The sequence below is a fragment of the Ailuropoda melanoleuca genome, chromosome 15, assembly GCF_002007445.2.
Source record: "Ailuropoda melanoleuca isolate Jingjing chromosome 15, ASM200744v2, whole genome shotgun sequence".
In the NCBI taxonomy this organism is placed as follows: domain Eukaryota; kingdom Metazoa; phylum Chordata; class Mammalia; order Carnivora; family Ursidae; genus Ailuropoda; species Ailuropoda melanoleuca.
In genome coordinates this window covers 4,635,213-4,647,657 of record NC_048232.1, presented here as the reverse complement: position 1 = coordinate 4,647,657, position 12,445 = coordinate 4,635,213, and the positions used below count along the sequence as shown (strand labels likewise).

Here is a 12,445-nt window from a genome sequence, read left to right as displayed (position 1 = left end):
GCTGCCTGATCTCCCTGTCTGAACCGAAAAGCCTTCACTCACTCACTGGGGAGGATTTTCTTCTTTCCCTCCTCGGGTGGTGGAGACGGCAACGGGAGGTGGGGTCTATAGGGGAGAATTACTGTCTCAGGCTGGGCTGATCACACCTTCGGGCTAACAAGGGGCTCTTTCCGCCTGCATCTGCTGCCTTGGCTGAGAGGGCTCCAGGGCTGCGGTGGAAGGGCCCGAGCCGCCTGGCCTGGCCGAGGGCGCCGCAGGGCTGGGAGGGAAGGCGGCACCCTTTGATGTGTCGGCTCTGTGCAGTGCACAGGGTTTGCTATTGCTGGAGTAGTCAAGTCATCTCCCCTTTCTGGGGGTAATCTGGCATCCCAGCAGTGTTTTCTGGAGAAAGAAGCTGCCAGGAGAACCAGCCAGACATGCCAGGCGTCTAGGAGGACACGACACCAGCTCCCGTGCAGACATCCAGCTTTGCTCTTCCGTGTCGGAGGACAGAAGGGGCTGGGTGGAACAGAGACGGTGTGGAACAGCAGGCACTCAGCCCTCCCCACGGCCGAGGCCTCCGAGTGCCTGAAGCGGAGTCTTCTCTCGGGCCCCCCCTCCTGGGTCCTCCCTAGGGATCCTTCCCTCCGACGATTTTTCGTCTCCTCTCTGGGCACCCGACACTCCACTCACCTGCTGAACTGCCCCCCACACGGCTGGCCCCCACAGCCACGGACATCACAGCACGCAGATCCAGCTACATGATTTAGGGGGCCCGTCCTTCATAATTCAGAAACCATTCAGAATTTCGGGGTAGTGACAGCAGAGGACTGCACCAAGTAGCATCAAGCCCAGAGCCCCCTGGAATGACAGAGGGGACTTTTCATCACCTCACTTGGCCGCCGGCCGTCCTCCAATGGCGAGGACGTCTGTAGCTGGGATGCACTCGGGGGCTCACGGCCCCATGCAGCACCCTTGCCGTGAACACCGACTCTGGCGGGGCTCTGCTCGGCCTTCAGTGGTCAGGTGGCTGCGTTCGAGGGGCGGGCCCTCGGTGGGGAGACGGGGGACAAAGGGGCCACGCTGATATCATCAGGTGCGTGCAGAGGCCACGGCGATTCTGCAAGGGTTCTGGAGGCTGAAGAGAAGGCAGCCGATCTGACCGGGAGAGTAGGGAACGGGAGTCAGCCTTCCTCGAGGATTAGATGTCAGAACTGAGTTTATAGGGTTGGGAGGGAAGTGGTTTCACAAAGACGAGGCAGAAGGACACTGTGCCCCTTTGCACCCCTGCGCCTTCTCCCACGCTGTCCCTTCAGCCTGGGAACAGCAAACCCAGGCCCACCCGCCTCCTCCCCACCTGTTGCATCCACCTGGCTGCCGCTCCGTGTGCGGGGCTCCTCCTCCACGTTTCCAGAGCATGTCTCTGTCCATCCCTCACGCCACCATTTGTGCTCTGATCTTCACCTTTGTGTCCCCTAAAGCCCAGTACGCATGCACACGCGTTCGACAGTATCGGCCGAAGGAGTGGCGCATCGCCTGAGCACGAGTCTGGTTTGACCCTGAACTTCATTCTTGGAAGTGTGGTGTCTGGGACAGGGAGACGTGGCCCTGTCACCACCGGCACTGGCCAAACTTGGCTGGGGTCCAGGAACGCATCACCGCGAGGGACTGACGCAAGCTGAAATGTGTCAAGAGACAAGGGGGCCTGACGTGCTCCATCTAAACTCACTCTTGAAAGGGTCAGTGCTGCTAAAAAATAATGAGTAAATAAATAAATAAAAATTACCCAACCATTGGACAATTGGCCTTGAACTCCCCACAATGGGCGCATATCCAGGAGAGGCAAAGCAGCCACCCCCCCGGGATGTCGTCACATTTAGGCCTTGGGTCCTGGATGGGAGATTAGGCCAGACAGCCTCTAAGATGGTGTGCGGATCTAAGACCCTCCACGCGTAGGAGTTCGTCTCCACCTTGGGCCCTGTGGTGAGGCCACATTGTGTCCATGCCCGGAGACAGAGAGGGTGCACGCCAGACTTCACTGGGCCTCGTCATGCCAGCTCTGGTCCTCGGGAGTGTTGAGGTTGGGAGTGAGGAGCCGGGCAACTCCCAAATCTGTGGACGGCCTTTCCCTATGCTGTGGGATTGCTTCTCTCCCTCGCTTTCCTCGTTTGGGTCTTCTCCAGAACCTGGGGTGTAGGACTCACCGCACAACTCCTAGGGCCCAGGAGAGAGCCAGCTCTGGCTGGGTCCCCAGCAGCCCTCCTGAGACTCAGGGTAAGAAAGCAGTCTGTGGTTCCCTCTGACCTCCCTTCAGCAGCATCCTTGCCAGGACCGCTGTCACAGACTACCTACAGGAGGGGTGCTTTAAGCAGTAGACATTTACGTCTCTCATCTGGAGGCCAGAAGTCTGAGGTCCAGCTGTGGGCAGCCCTGGTTTCTTCCGAGGCCATGCTCCTTGGTGAGCAGACCCTGTCTTCTCCCTCTGTCTGCAAATGTCCCTTTCTTATAAGGACATCAATAATGCTGGATTGGGGCCCACCCTAATGGCCACGTTTTAACTTGATTGCCTCGATAGAGACATTATCTCCAAATAGGGATTATATGCTGAGGTTCTAGGGGGTTAAGACTCCAACATATGAATTTGGGGGGGCACAATTCAACCTCTAATGGAGGACATGTGTCTTTTCTGATTGCCCATCACCTGCACTCCGCGATGTGACTTTGGGTGGCAGGCAGAGCTCTCCTTCCACAAAGAGGCCGAGAGGCCCAGACACGGCCCCGCTGCTCTGTACCCATGACAAGGCTCAGCCCCAGCTTTGGCCGCAGAGAGGCCTGCATGGGACGGTCTACTGTCCCAGAGATGTGGCCAGGGCAGAGTTCTCTCCTGCTGATGGTGGCCGCCTCCACGTCCTACAGACCGCAGCGTCCCTGTGCCCGCACTCACCGTCAGCGCTGGGCAAGAGGGGCCCTGGCTCGTGGGGCGTTTTGACAGCACCCTCTCTGCAGCCATCTAACCTCTGACCCCGGGGCTCTCACCGACACTCAGTTTCCCCTGCCCTGCGGGACAGCACCAGGTGCGGAGCCCAGACAGCCTGGGTTGCACATTTAGCCTTCCATCTCCCCCGCCTTCTGAACCAAGTGCCTGGCTCCTTTTCCCTCTCTGTTAATCCTGATGCATGGTAGAACGCCACAGAAGCCCGAGAAAAGATGTTTGGGGGCCTATGCGGAACCCCGTCATTGACCGTCCCCATGGGGTGTGGAAACCCTGCCATCCTTTATTCAAGCCCGAGTCCCATGGCCGATTCCTAACTTTTCCTCCCCTGCCCCCCAGCACCCAGCCCCTGGTAGGAGGCCCTGGAAGGGCTCTACCTGCTTCAGGCCCAGCTCCCTTGCCCCCTCTGGGTGTCTGACACCTACCAGAGCAGCAGGATGGTGGGAGGTCTGGGGTTTGCTTCCATTCACCCTGGGGCAGTGTCTGCCTCACACGAGTTTTAATTTTACATTTCTCCAAAGAGAACAACACAGTCATTTTTAGCTGGCTCGTTCGGGGAGCTTTTGAACAGGCCCCTGGAATCTGTGAGAATCAACAGAAGCCGGCAGGGCTGGGCTGTGTTTGACTTAAAATTGGAAACACGCGGGGCGGGGGGAGGGGCTTTATATAGTCTGGGAGGTCCCCGAGCCCCGAGCCCTGATTTACGAGCGAGCAGCTCGGAGAAAGCCTATGGTAATATTTATAAATTCCTTCCCTGGGGCTGGATGGAATGTTCTTCTGAGCTGCAGTCAGATAGCACCTTTTTGGGGGATGAAAGGAGGGTAAGTCCAATTATTCAATGAAAGGGAATGTGGGTGAGGAGCCACTGTGAGAGGTCTCCTCCCAGAGACTTGGTGAAGGAAGCTGGTCTGTGGACCTCCTTACACCCTCAGGGACCAACTCCAGGGTCTTTCGGGGGCTCCTCCCTGGTGCTCCAGCCCCCAGGCTTCCCCCTGCCCTACTCCCCCTGCCCTACGCCTGCTCATTGTGGTGACCACATTTCACAAACAAGCATCCACCTCGGTGTCAGGGGACAAAACGGGTCCTGGACGCGTGGAGGAAGAATGGGAAAGAAGACAGAGGGGGCGTGTGGAGGGGGCTGAAGGCAGACACAGGTGTCCTGAGCGGCCCGAGTCCCGAGGCTGACGTGTGACAGGACACACACAGTCAGACCCATGCCTGGCACGGAAGTCGCGTGCATGCCAGGCACGGTGAGAGGCTCACACACCCACTGTGAGTTTTGGACCCACCAGCCAAGCCAGGGGGACGCCACTGAATCGGAGAGTGCCTGACCAGCAGCATCCCCCTCAGGCCTGGCATCCCTGACCTGAACCCCGCAGGTGGGCAGGGGGGCTGAGCCATGTGGCCAAGCTGGCCGATGACCTTGTTTGGATGAGAAGGAACAACGGCAAACGTTTTTTAAAAATTGTGTTCAGGAAAGTAAGACCAAGGTGGGGGGAGAGGGAGCGTAGTCAACTCTGTGGGCCCACCTTGCCCTTGGCGCCTCAGGTTCCCCCTGTGAGCAGAAGAGAACCCCGTTTCTTAGTGATCTGCTCCGAGGCTCCCAGAGGTGTGTTTCCTACCTGCTGCTCAGCTCCCAACAGATGCGGTGGCTACGGCAGACGGTGGTCTGAGGAGCCGTGCTGTCGCTGGGGGTGGTGGGGAGCTTGTCACCTTCCTTCCAGGCTGCCTGGCCCCCTCATCCGCAGCCCAGCTGCGGGAACACCAGAAGGAGGGCCTTGTCAGGAGGCCTTTCAGCAGCAGCCTAGCTCCTACCCGGCCCAAGGACTCTCTAGAAGACTCTACCGCCTATTCACCTGCAGGCAGGGTGGGTCTGGCAGGATGCCTGAGGTCATTATGAGATCTGCGTCGGCGACATCACCGGGAGGCTGGGCGGAAGGCACAAGAAGACACCTCATCCCCTCTAGCTGAGTGTCAGCAGGCCAATAGGTCCCCATACTTGCAAGGGCTTAGCCAGGCCGATGCCGGGAAAGCAGGGGTTAAACGCCCAACTCTCCAGCCTGGTCCAGGTGCCCTGCACCTTACCTTCCTGAAGCCTGGGTCCCACGAAAAACACTGAGAAGGAATCCTTTTGTCCCTGGGGGTGACGTCAGTGTTTCCTTTGGCTGGTGGGACCGTCATGCATGTCTGAACCTCAGAGATGACGACTCGCTTGGCTCTTCTGCGCAAGGCACCCCGAGGGAGCTGTGTCCACGGTATCTGGACGCTCCAACCGGCGCGCAGAGGTGCTCGCTGCCAGCTCTCCATCTGTGGGTGTTCAGTGAATCCCGACCCTTGAGGGCTGTGGGAGGCTTAGCTCAAACAGGCTCAGCCTGCAAGGGCCTGTGGTCAGAGCACGGCCATCCGAGTCCATGCCCGGGAGGGGCCCTCCTGTCCGAGACCCCGCCCCACACCCCCCCAGCCCCTGCCCCTTGGACAGAAGGGTGGAAGTGTGTTGCCAGGCCTCACAGAGTGTTAGAGCTGAAGGGGGATCCTAAAGGCAAGAGAACTTGTCACTTATTAAGCACCTACTGCATGCCAGGCACATTAAGATGATTTCTAATCCTCTTGCAGACGCTCGAGAGAGGCACTGTTATGGTCGTCAGCCTCCGTGGGGGCCAAGGGGCTGCGGAGAGGCCGCACGGTGTGGTCAGGGGCACAATCCCACCCCATCACTTTCCAGCTGGGGGGCATCACGCTGATTTCTTAAGCGCTGCGTGTCTCAGCGTCCTCGTTTGCCCGACGGGGAAGCTACTCGCAGCGGCCAGTGCATAGGGTGCTAGTGGGCTACTGTGCACGCGGAGTGCTCCCCACAGTGCCTCGCACCCGGGGGAGCCTGTGCGAGGGGCTGCTCGCCTCGTGAAGAAATGCTCCCAGCCGGCAACAGTCCCAAGGCCGGAAATCCAGGCTCTGCAGCCCCAGTGCTATATTCCTTGTTGTACATGTCAGGATGCACGTGCTGGGGAGGGGGCGCGGGGGAAAGCACTTTTCCAAGATCAGCCAGCTGCTGCGTGACCGTCCCACGGCTGGCAGCCGTTTGTCACCAGCCCCAGGGCAGCGTCCACCGCCCAAAACACTGCCTCCCTTTGGCAGTGAAGTAACAACTGCAGGGTCCCTTTGACCTCTGGGAGACGCCGGCAAATGCAGGAGTAACCGTGTCAGTGGCTGTGGGGCCCCACGTGCTGGACGGCCAGTTTGCACCCTCCGCCGCCCGCGCTCCTGTCCCCTCCCAGCGGCCCCGAGCCCACCAGTGATGGAAATGTGCGACCAGGTGCCTGCTCACCCGTAATCCCCTTGGGGCTCCGGGGGCTCTACTGACTTACCCATTTTATCTGAAATACACATCGAAGACTGACCTTCTGTCTTTTCACTCTGCTCTCCAACGCAAGGTTTCGTGGCCTTTTCAAAAAGCATGGAAACGGAGATCCTGCCTCATGGAAACCCCGGATGCACTGGGGATCATTTCGGCAGGAAGCAGAGCCAAAGGAGACGTGATGGGGATGCAAGCACTTTATTACTCCCTGTGCTTCCCTCTCCCTCCCGCTCCCATCTCCCTCCGTGAAGCTGCACACAGACGCGTTACAACGGACCCAGCTTTCCGCCCAGCTGCAAAGGGTGAATCACAGACAAGCGAGTGCCTGGTGGAAAGGGGGTGATGTTGCTTGGGGAAGCCTAGTCTCAAGCGTCATCATCTCTGGCAGCCCCTGCAGCCCCCTCACCCAGACCAGGTCCCTCCTGCCCGCCCCAGTCCAGCGGCTGATGGAGCTGTCGGGGCCGCAGGGGCTCCCGCGGCCCCGGCCCCAGTGCCGAGTGCCTTTCAGGGGTCCAGCCAAGGGCTCTATGATGTCACCCTGCGCCTCCGCAGGTGTCCAGTCAGTGGGACTTGCGCTGGTCCTCTGCTCACTATCCATGCAGAGTGACGTCGCTGCTGGTCCCGAGTGGCAGACGTACCTGGGCTTGGGGGCGGCCTGTGTCAGTCCAGCTGGGAGGAGAGGGGAGGAGGGCTGGCAGGAAAAAGGAGACAAAGGGAGCTACACAAAGGTGGGTGGAATCACCTGGAACGGAGAAGTGGCAGAGCACAGAGGGGCCGGAGGGACGCAGGGAGCAAGGCTGGTCCCAGGTCCCCGCAGCAAAGCCGGTGGCCGGGTGTGAGGGCCCAGCGCCAGGCCTGGCCCCTCACTTGGACACCAGCATGCGGACGAACTCCTCGTAGTTAACTTGCCCGTCCCCGTCCACGTCGGCGGCCCGGATCATCTCGTCCACCTCCTCGTCACTCAGCTTCTCCCCCAGCCGGGTCATCACGTGCCTCAGCTCGGCCGCGCTCACCAGGCCGTTGCCGTCCTTGTCGAAGACGCGGAAGGCCTCGCGGATCTGCTCCTCACTGTCCCTGCCCTTCAGCTGCCTGGCCATCATGCCCAGGAACTCGGGGAAGTCCACGGAGCCGTTGCCGTCCCGGTCGATCTCGCCCACCATGTCGCGCAGCTCGGCCTCCGTGGGGTTCTGGCCCAGGGAGCGCATGACGGTGCCCAGCTCCTGGGTGGTGATGACGCCGTCCCCGTCCTTGTCGAACAGGCAGAAGGCCTCCTTGAACTCGGCCACCTGTTCCTCGCTCAGCTGGTCGGCCATGGAGGGTGGGTGACGTGGGCTCCGGTGGCGGTGGTGGCCGGCGGAGCAGCAGGACAGGTGGCGGTGCGCGGGGCGCCGGCTGGCTGGCCGTGTGGCCTGGGCTTGACTGGCGGGCGCTTAAGAAGGAGCCTGGCTCTCACTCATGTGCAGCCTCCCCGCCCTGCAGTTGCCCCAGGCTGGGTGCTGTTGGAACAGGAGTCCGGCACCCAGAACGAGGCTGGCCTGGGGTCGAGCTGACGCCAGTGCTGGGGTGTGTGCATGCGTGTGTGCATGTGTGTGTGTATGCGTGTGTGAACGGCTCCCCGCCCACTGCACTGGGAGCCGGCAGGAACCCCCCAGAGGACACCCACGGAGGGGGGGGGCTGCCCAGCCCGCCCGAGACTGGTTCGGGCTGTTTCTTCTGGAACCGCCCTGTCCTGTCTTCAGACCCCGCGCTCCACAGAGCAGCCCGCTTCCCTTCAGCCGAGGCTCGGGCCAGGATGAAAGGCAGAAGTGGCCTTTGCCTGAAGGGAACTTCCTCCCGTGTCTTTGCTTTCCAAAGCCTGAAAGCCTCCGGGTTCCCAAGAGGGCTTTCCGAGAAGGAGCAAGGTTCTCTTCTCCAGGGCGAAGCAGACTGTCTTCTTATCGTCAGAAGAAACATGAATGGAGACCTATTTCATTCCAACTCATTCATTCCTATGTATGTACTGAGGGCCTAGTCTGTTCAGGGACTGTTCTAGAAGCTGGGAATAGAGCCACAAATGAGACAGGCAACTCCCAGTCCTCTAGAAGCTTCTCTCCCCTCCAAGAGACGGCTAGCTAGTGAGTACTAACAGGTGAGATGCTTGGATATTGGGACGAATGCCATGAAGGAAATCGAAGGGTGCTGGTGGGGAGAACACAAGCGGGTGGCTTCCACGGTCATGGTCAGAGAAGGCTTCCTCGAGGTGGCACGTGAGGGTGACCTGAGGGGAGAAAGTGCTGTCCAGGCGGGGAGGCTGAGCAGGCTCAAAGCCCACAGGTGGAGAGGGCTTGGCAGGGCCAAGGGACAGAGAGGTGGCCTGCGAGGCTGCAGCCTGACGGGGGCGGGGAGACAAGGACGTGAGGAAGGGCACACACACAGGAGGAGGTGATGGGGGCTCCATGGTTTACTCTGTGATTGACGAGAAGATTCGCAAAGGCAGGTCTGAAAGTCTGGACCCCTTGTTTTGGGGTAGCAAAGCAGAAGAAAGTGGTGTTTTTAAGAGGAGATACTCTCAAGAAGGCGATTCCCGGGAAGCCTGGGAAAACGACCACCCAACTGAGTGAGAAAACGTGGCTTTGCCTGCAGGAATCCATGAAAATCCCAACTGGGAGAGACCCCGGAGAACCACCAGGATACTGCAGGACAAAGCTGGAAGACGGCCACCACCTGACTTCCAGACTCACTGTAAGCCCACAGGAATCAAGATGGCATGGTTGCCCAAGAATGGTCCGAAGGAACAGAAGTGTAGAGGGCCCAGAGATAGATCCAAACAACACAATTGACTGATCTTTGACAAAGGAACAATAAGAGGGAGAAAAGATAGTCTTTTCAACAAATGATGCTGGAACAACGGGACATCCCTGTGCAGTGAATCTAGACACAGACCTTACACCTGTCCCAAAAAGTAACTCAAAATGGATCACAGACAAAATGTAAAATGCAAAACTATAAAACCTGCAGATGATGACAGAGAGAGTCTGAACGACCTTGGGCTTGGCAATGAGACCAGCGCATCCAGTTTGGGTCTGGGTTGGATTTAGATAGGATATCCAAGGCCTGACCCATGAAAGAAAGAATTGATAAACTGGATGCTATAGTCTGAATGTGCCCCCCCCAATTCATAAGCCAAAATCTCACCCCCAGAGGGATGTATGTATGAGATCATACAAGGGCAGCTGCAGGAGACACCACCAGATGCAGGGGGGAAGTGGCACGCCATCCTGGAGAACCAGGGGCTAGCATCACGGGAGAGCGTGTGCCTGGGATGGTCCCCCTGATGGACGCATACAGTCTGGTCTTGCTTCCTGCCTACTTCACCCGCAAGGGGTACATGGCCGTTGGGTGTCTGCAGGTTTCTGGATTATGGCGTCGTGGCTCCAACATCCAGCCCTCACCCTAAGCGTGTTCTTCAAAAAGGCGCATTGAAAGAGAGCTCAGTAAGGATTTTAAACAGAGTTACTCATGACTCACAAAGGAGAGAACTGGGATGGGCTACACTGTGGTGTCTCACTAGCTAGGAACCTGGCGCTTCGTTCACGGGCCTCTGCAACTCTCTCCCCGCAGCCTTCCCCAAGAACAGAGTTTGGATCTTCGGACCCACCTAAACATTTAAAGGGATTGAGGACCCCAAAGAGCTTTCGTTTATGTGGGCTGTACCTATCCGTACTTACTGGATTTGCAGCCACTACCGGAAAAACATTAAATGTTGAAATATATTTTTCTCTATTTATCTGCAACTTAAAGAAAACAGAAGTAAAAAAACTCACGTTAACATAAATAATATCGTTTTCTGAAAAATAATTATGTTTCCAAAACAAACCAAAAAAGGAGATGAGTGGCACCTAATAAAAATAGTTTTGCACGTCTCTTCCTATGTCTGGTTTTGTAGGGGCATGTTTGCTTCTGCTGCCCTGGATTTGTGGGGTAACCCGGCTTCACACAGATACGCAGGTGGAAAAGGAGAGAACATGTCAAATGACTCTCTCAGGTATTGGATGTTCTTTGATACTGTATCAAAATAGTGGGGGTTTCTCAAAGGTTAGCTGTGGTGTGGAATCTGAAACCATGTCAATGAGCCTTCTACTGTCACCTTAAAATCCACTGGTCACTCGCGTGCTTTGTGATTTTGTCACACAATGCATTGGTCATTTGGACAATATTGGTTCACCGAGTTCTACAAACCTTCTGCATGCTGAGCTGTTGCAAATATAATTTAAGTTTTTAAAAGATTTTATTTATTTGAGAGAGAGAGAGAGAGAGAGAGAGCATGAGAGGGGGGAGCGGCAAAGGGAGAAGCAGACTTCCTCCAGGATCATGACCTGAGCCCAAAGCAGTCGCTTCACCAACTAAGCCCCAAGGCGCCCCTGCAAATATAATTTAAAAAGTCACATTCATTCATTATCGCCACCAATCCTATTAGAAAAGTATCAGAAAGTCTCAAGCTCTCAGTGGCACATACGGAATTTCCAAAATTCTAATTTTCATTTGAAAACTCAGCTATTAGCAGTAACAGCAAATATTGTCGGTTGTTTTTCCTGAAGCAACAGGCTCACTTCACCCATTTTTGAAAACGTGTCTGCCAGATACCCAGTCTGAGCGACCACACTTGTCCCATCAGCCGTTCTTTCCAGTAAAAATGGCAGTCCACGGACAAGGCGCACCCTGTTACTCGTGGGCTCACATGGTGCTTCTCCTACGGCAACCGCTGTTTCTCCGCGTCCAGCAGCATATTAAAGATGTGCATGCAAGGGTGGAAATTTAAAAAAATAATGTCACTACTCCAAGAACATTCTTACATGAAATGGCTTTTTGGTTTTTTTTTTCAATTGAGACTCTGTGGCAGCAAAGAGTATAATGACTGTTAGTACAGGAGCCTTGACTAAGGGGCTGGTGATTTCACGCACCATTGCTTTGGCCTCACTGCAAGATGTTAACACAGTGAAAAAGGCGAATAATGTCTTGGTATTATTAGGAGAATGGTTTTGACCTCCCAGACCCCCCTGAAAGGGTGTTGGGAGCACATGGATCCTTTTTTTTTTTTTTTAAAGATTTTATTTATTTATTTGACAGAGAGACAGCCAGTGAGAGAGGGAACATAGGCAGGGGGAGTGGGAGAGGAAGAAGCAGGCTCCCAGCAGAGGAGCCTGATGTGGGGCGTGATCCCAGGGTCCTGAGCCAAAGGCAGACGCTCAGCGACTGAGCCACCCAGGCGCCCCATGGGAGCACATGGATCCTTGAAACACTCTTGGAGGACCATGCCGGTGGAGTGTTGAGAACCAAGTCTGAACCGAGTGTAGTGCTCCCTGGGCTGGAGGTGAGAGGTACCGAGGACACTGGAATCTTGGCAGGGATGGTGTTGACCCTAGAGAAGACAGTATTAATGAAGGCTCCAACCCACCCCAATCATTCACGAGGACACCCCGCAAAGGGACTGCTTGCTGCAGCTGCTTCCTTCGAAGAGTAGAGGACCCGAGGTACTGTTCTACCTGGATTGGTGTCAGGGTACTTTTTGTTAAAAAGAGTTCATGCCGCACCCTTGGGGATCTGCTTCTGGACTGGGGGCTCTCAAGATACACGTCAGGATTCCCCAGGCTTGTCAATCCTCCCATGCCTGTGTCCTACGAGAATACGTGTGGCTGAGAGTGGCTGTGAGAACGTCTCTCTTTCTCTGGATTAAGCCATTCACCAGCCCTAACAGTTGCTCACCAACCAGCCCCCCGTATGAATAGAAACACCTTGTCTCAAGGTGTTCAGGCCGCTACAACCAAATGCCACGAACTTGGCTGGCTTCCAGACTCGGTGCACGACCCAGCTCTTGGAATGACTTTTGGCCAGTCTGTGTGAATCACCCAGGTCCCTTTGGGCTCTCCCGGGCTGGGCTGCCATGGAGTTTGACTTCAGGGAGGAGTTTTGAGTTCTCACTCTGGATCAGAGCTCTGAGCTGTTTAATGGAAATCTGATAGGAACCGAGTGACATCATGGTTCAGGAGGCCGGTGCGGGACGTGAGAACACCTTTCCTGTAGTTTGCAGGGCACCGTGTGTTACCTCCTGCTGGGTCATAAAGGGAAGGAGTGGCTCGCTTTTA

General features: G+C 56.5%; 1 protein-coding gene and 1 long non-coding RNA gene across 2 annotated transcripts; both read right to left on the bottom strand.

The window, feature by feature from the left end:
• Positions 1-1,083: 1,083 nt before the first annotated feature.
• On the bottom strand, positions 1,084-5,348 carry LOC109489802. Its single transcript, XR_002142921.2, has 3 exons — positions 4,828-5,348; positions 4,594-4,748; positions 1,084-1,657 (listed from the first exon to the last, which is right to left on the bottom strand). It is a non-coding gene; the product is annotated as an uncharacterized LOC109489802 (long non-coding RNA).
• A 1,157-nt stretch (positions 5,349-6,505) lies between these two features.
• Positions 6,506-7,897, bottom strand: LOC100484770 (calmodulin-like protein 3). Its single transcript, XM_002920345.3, has one exon. It carries the CDS (start codon positions 7,634-7,636, stop codon positions 7,187-7,189), a length of 450 nt encoding a protein of 149 aa, XP_002920391.1. The 5' UTR covers positions 7,637-7,897; the 3' UTR covers positions 6,506-7,186.
• Positions 7,898-12,445: the final 4,548 nt, after the last annotated feature.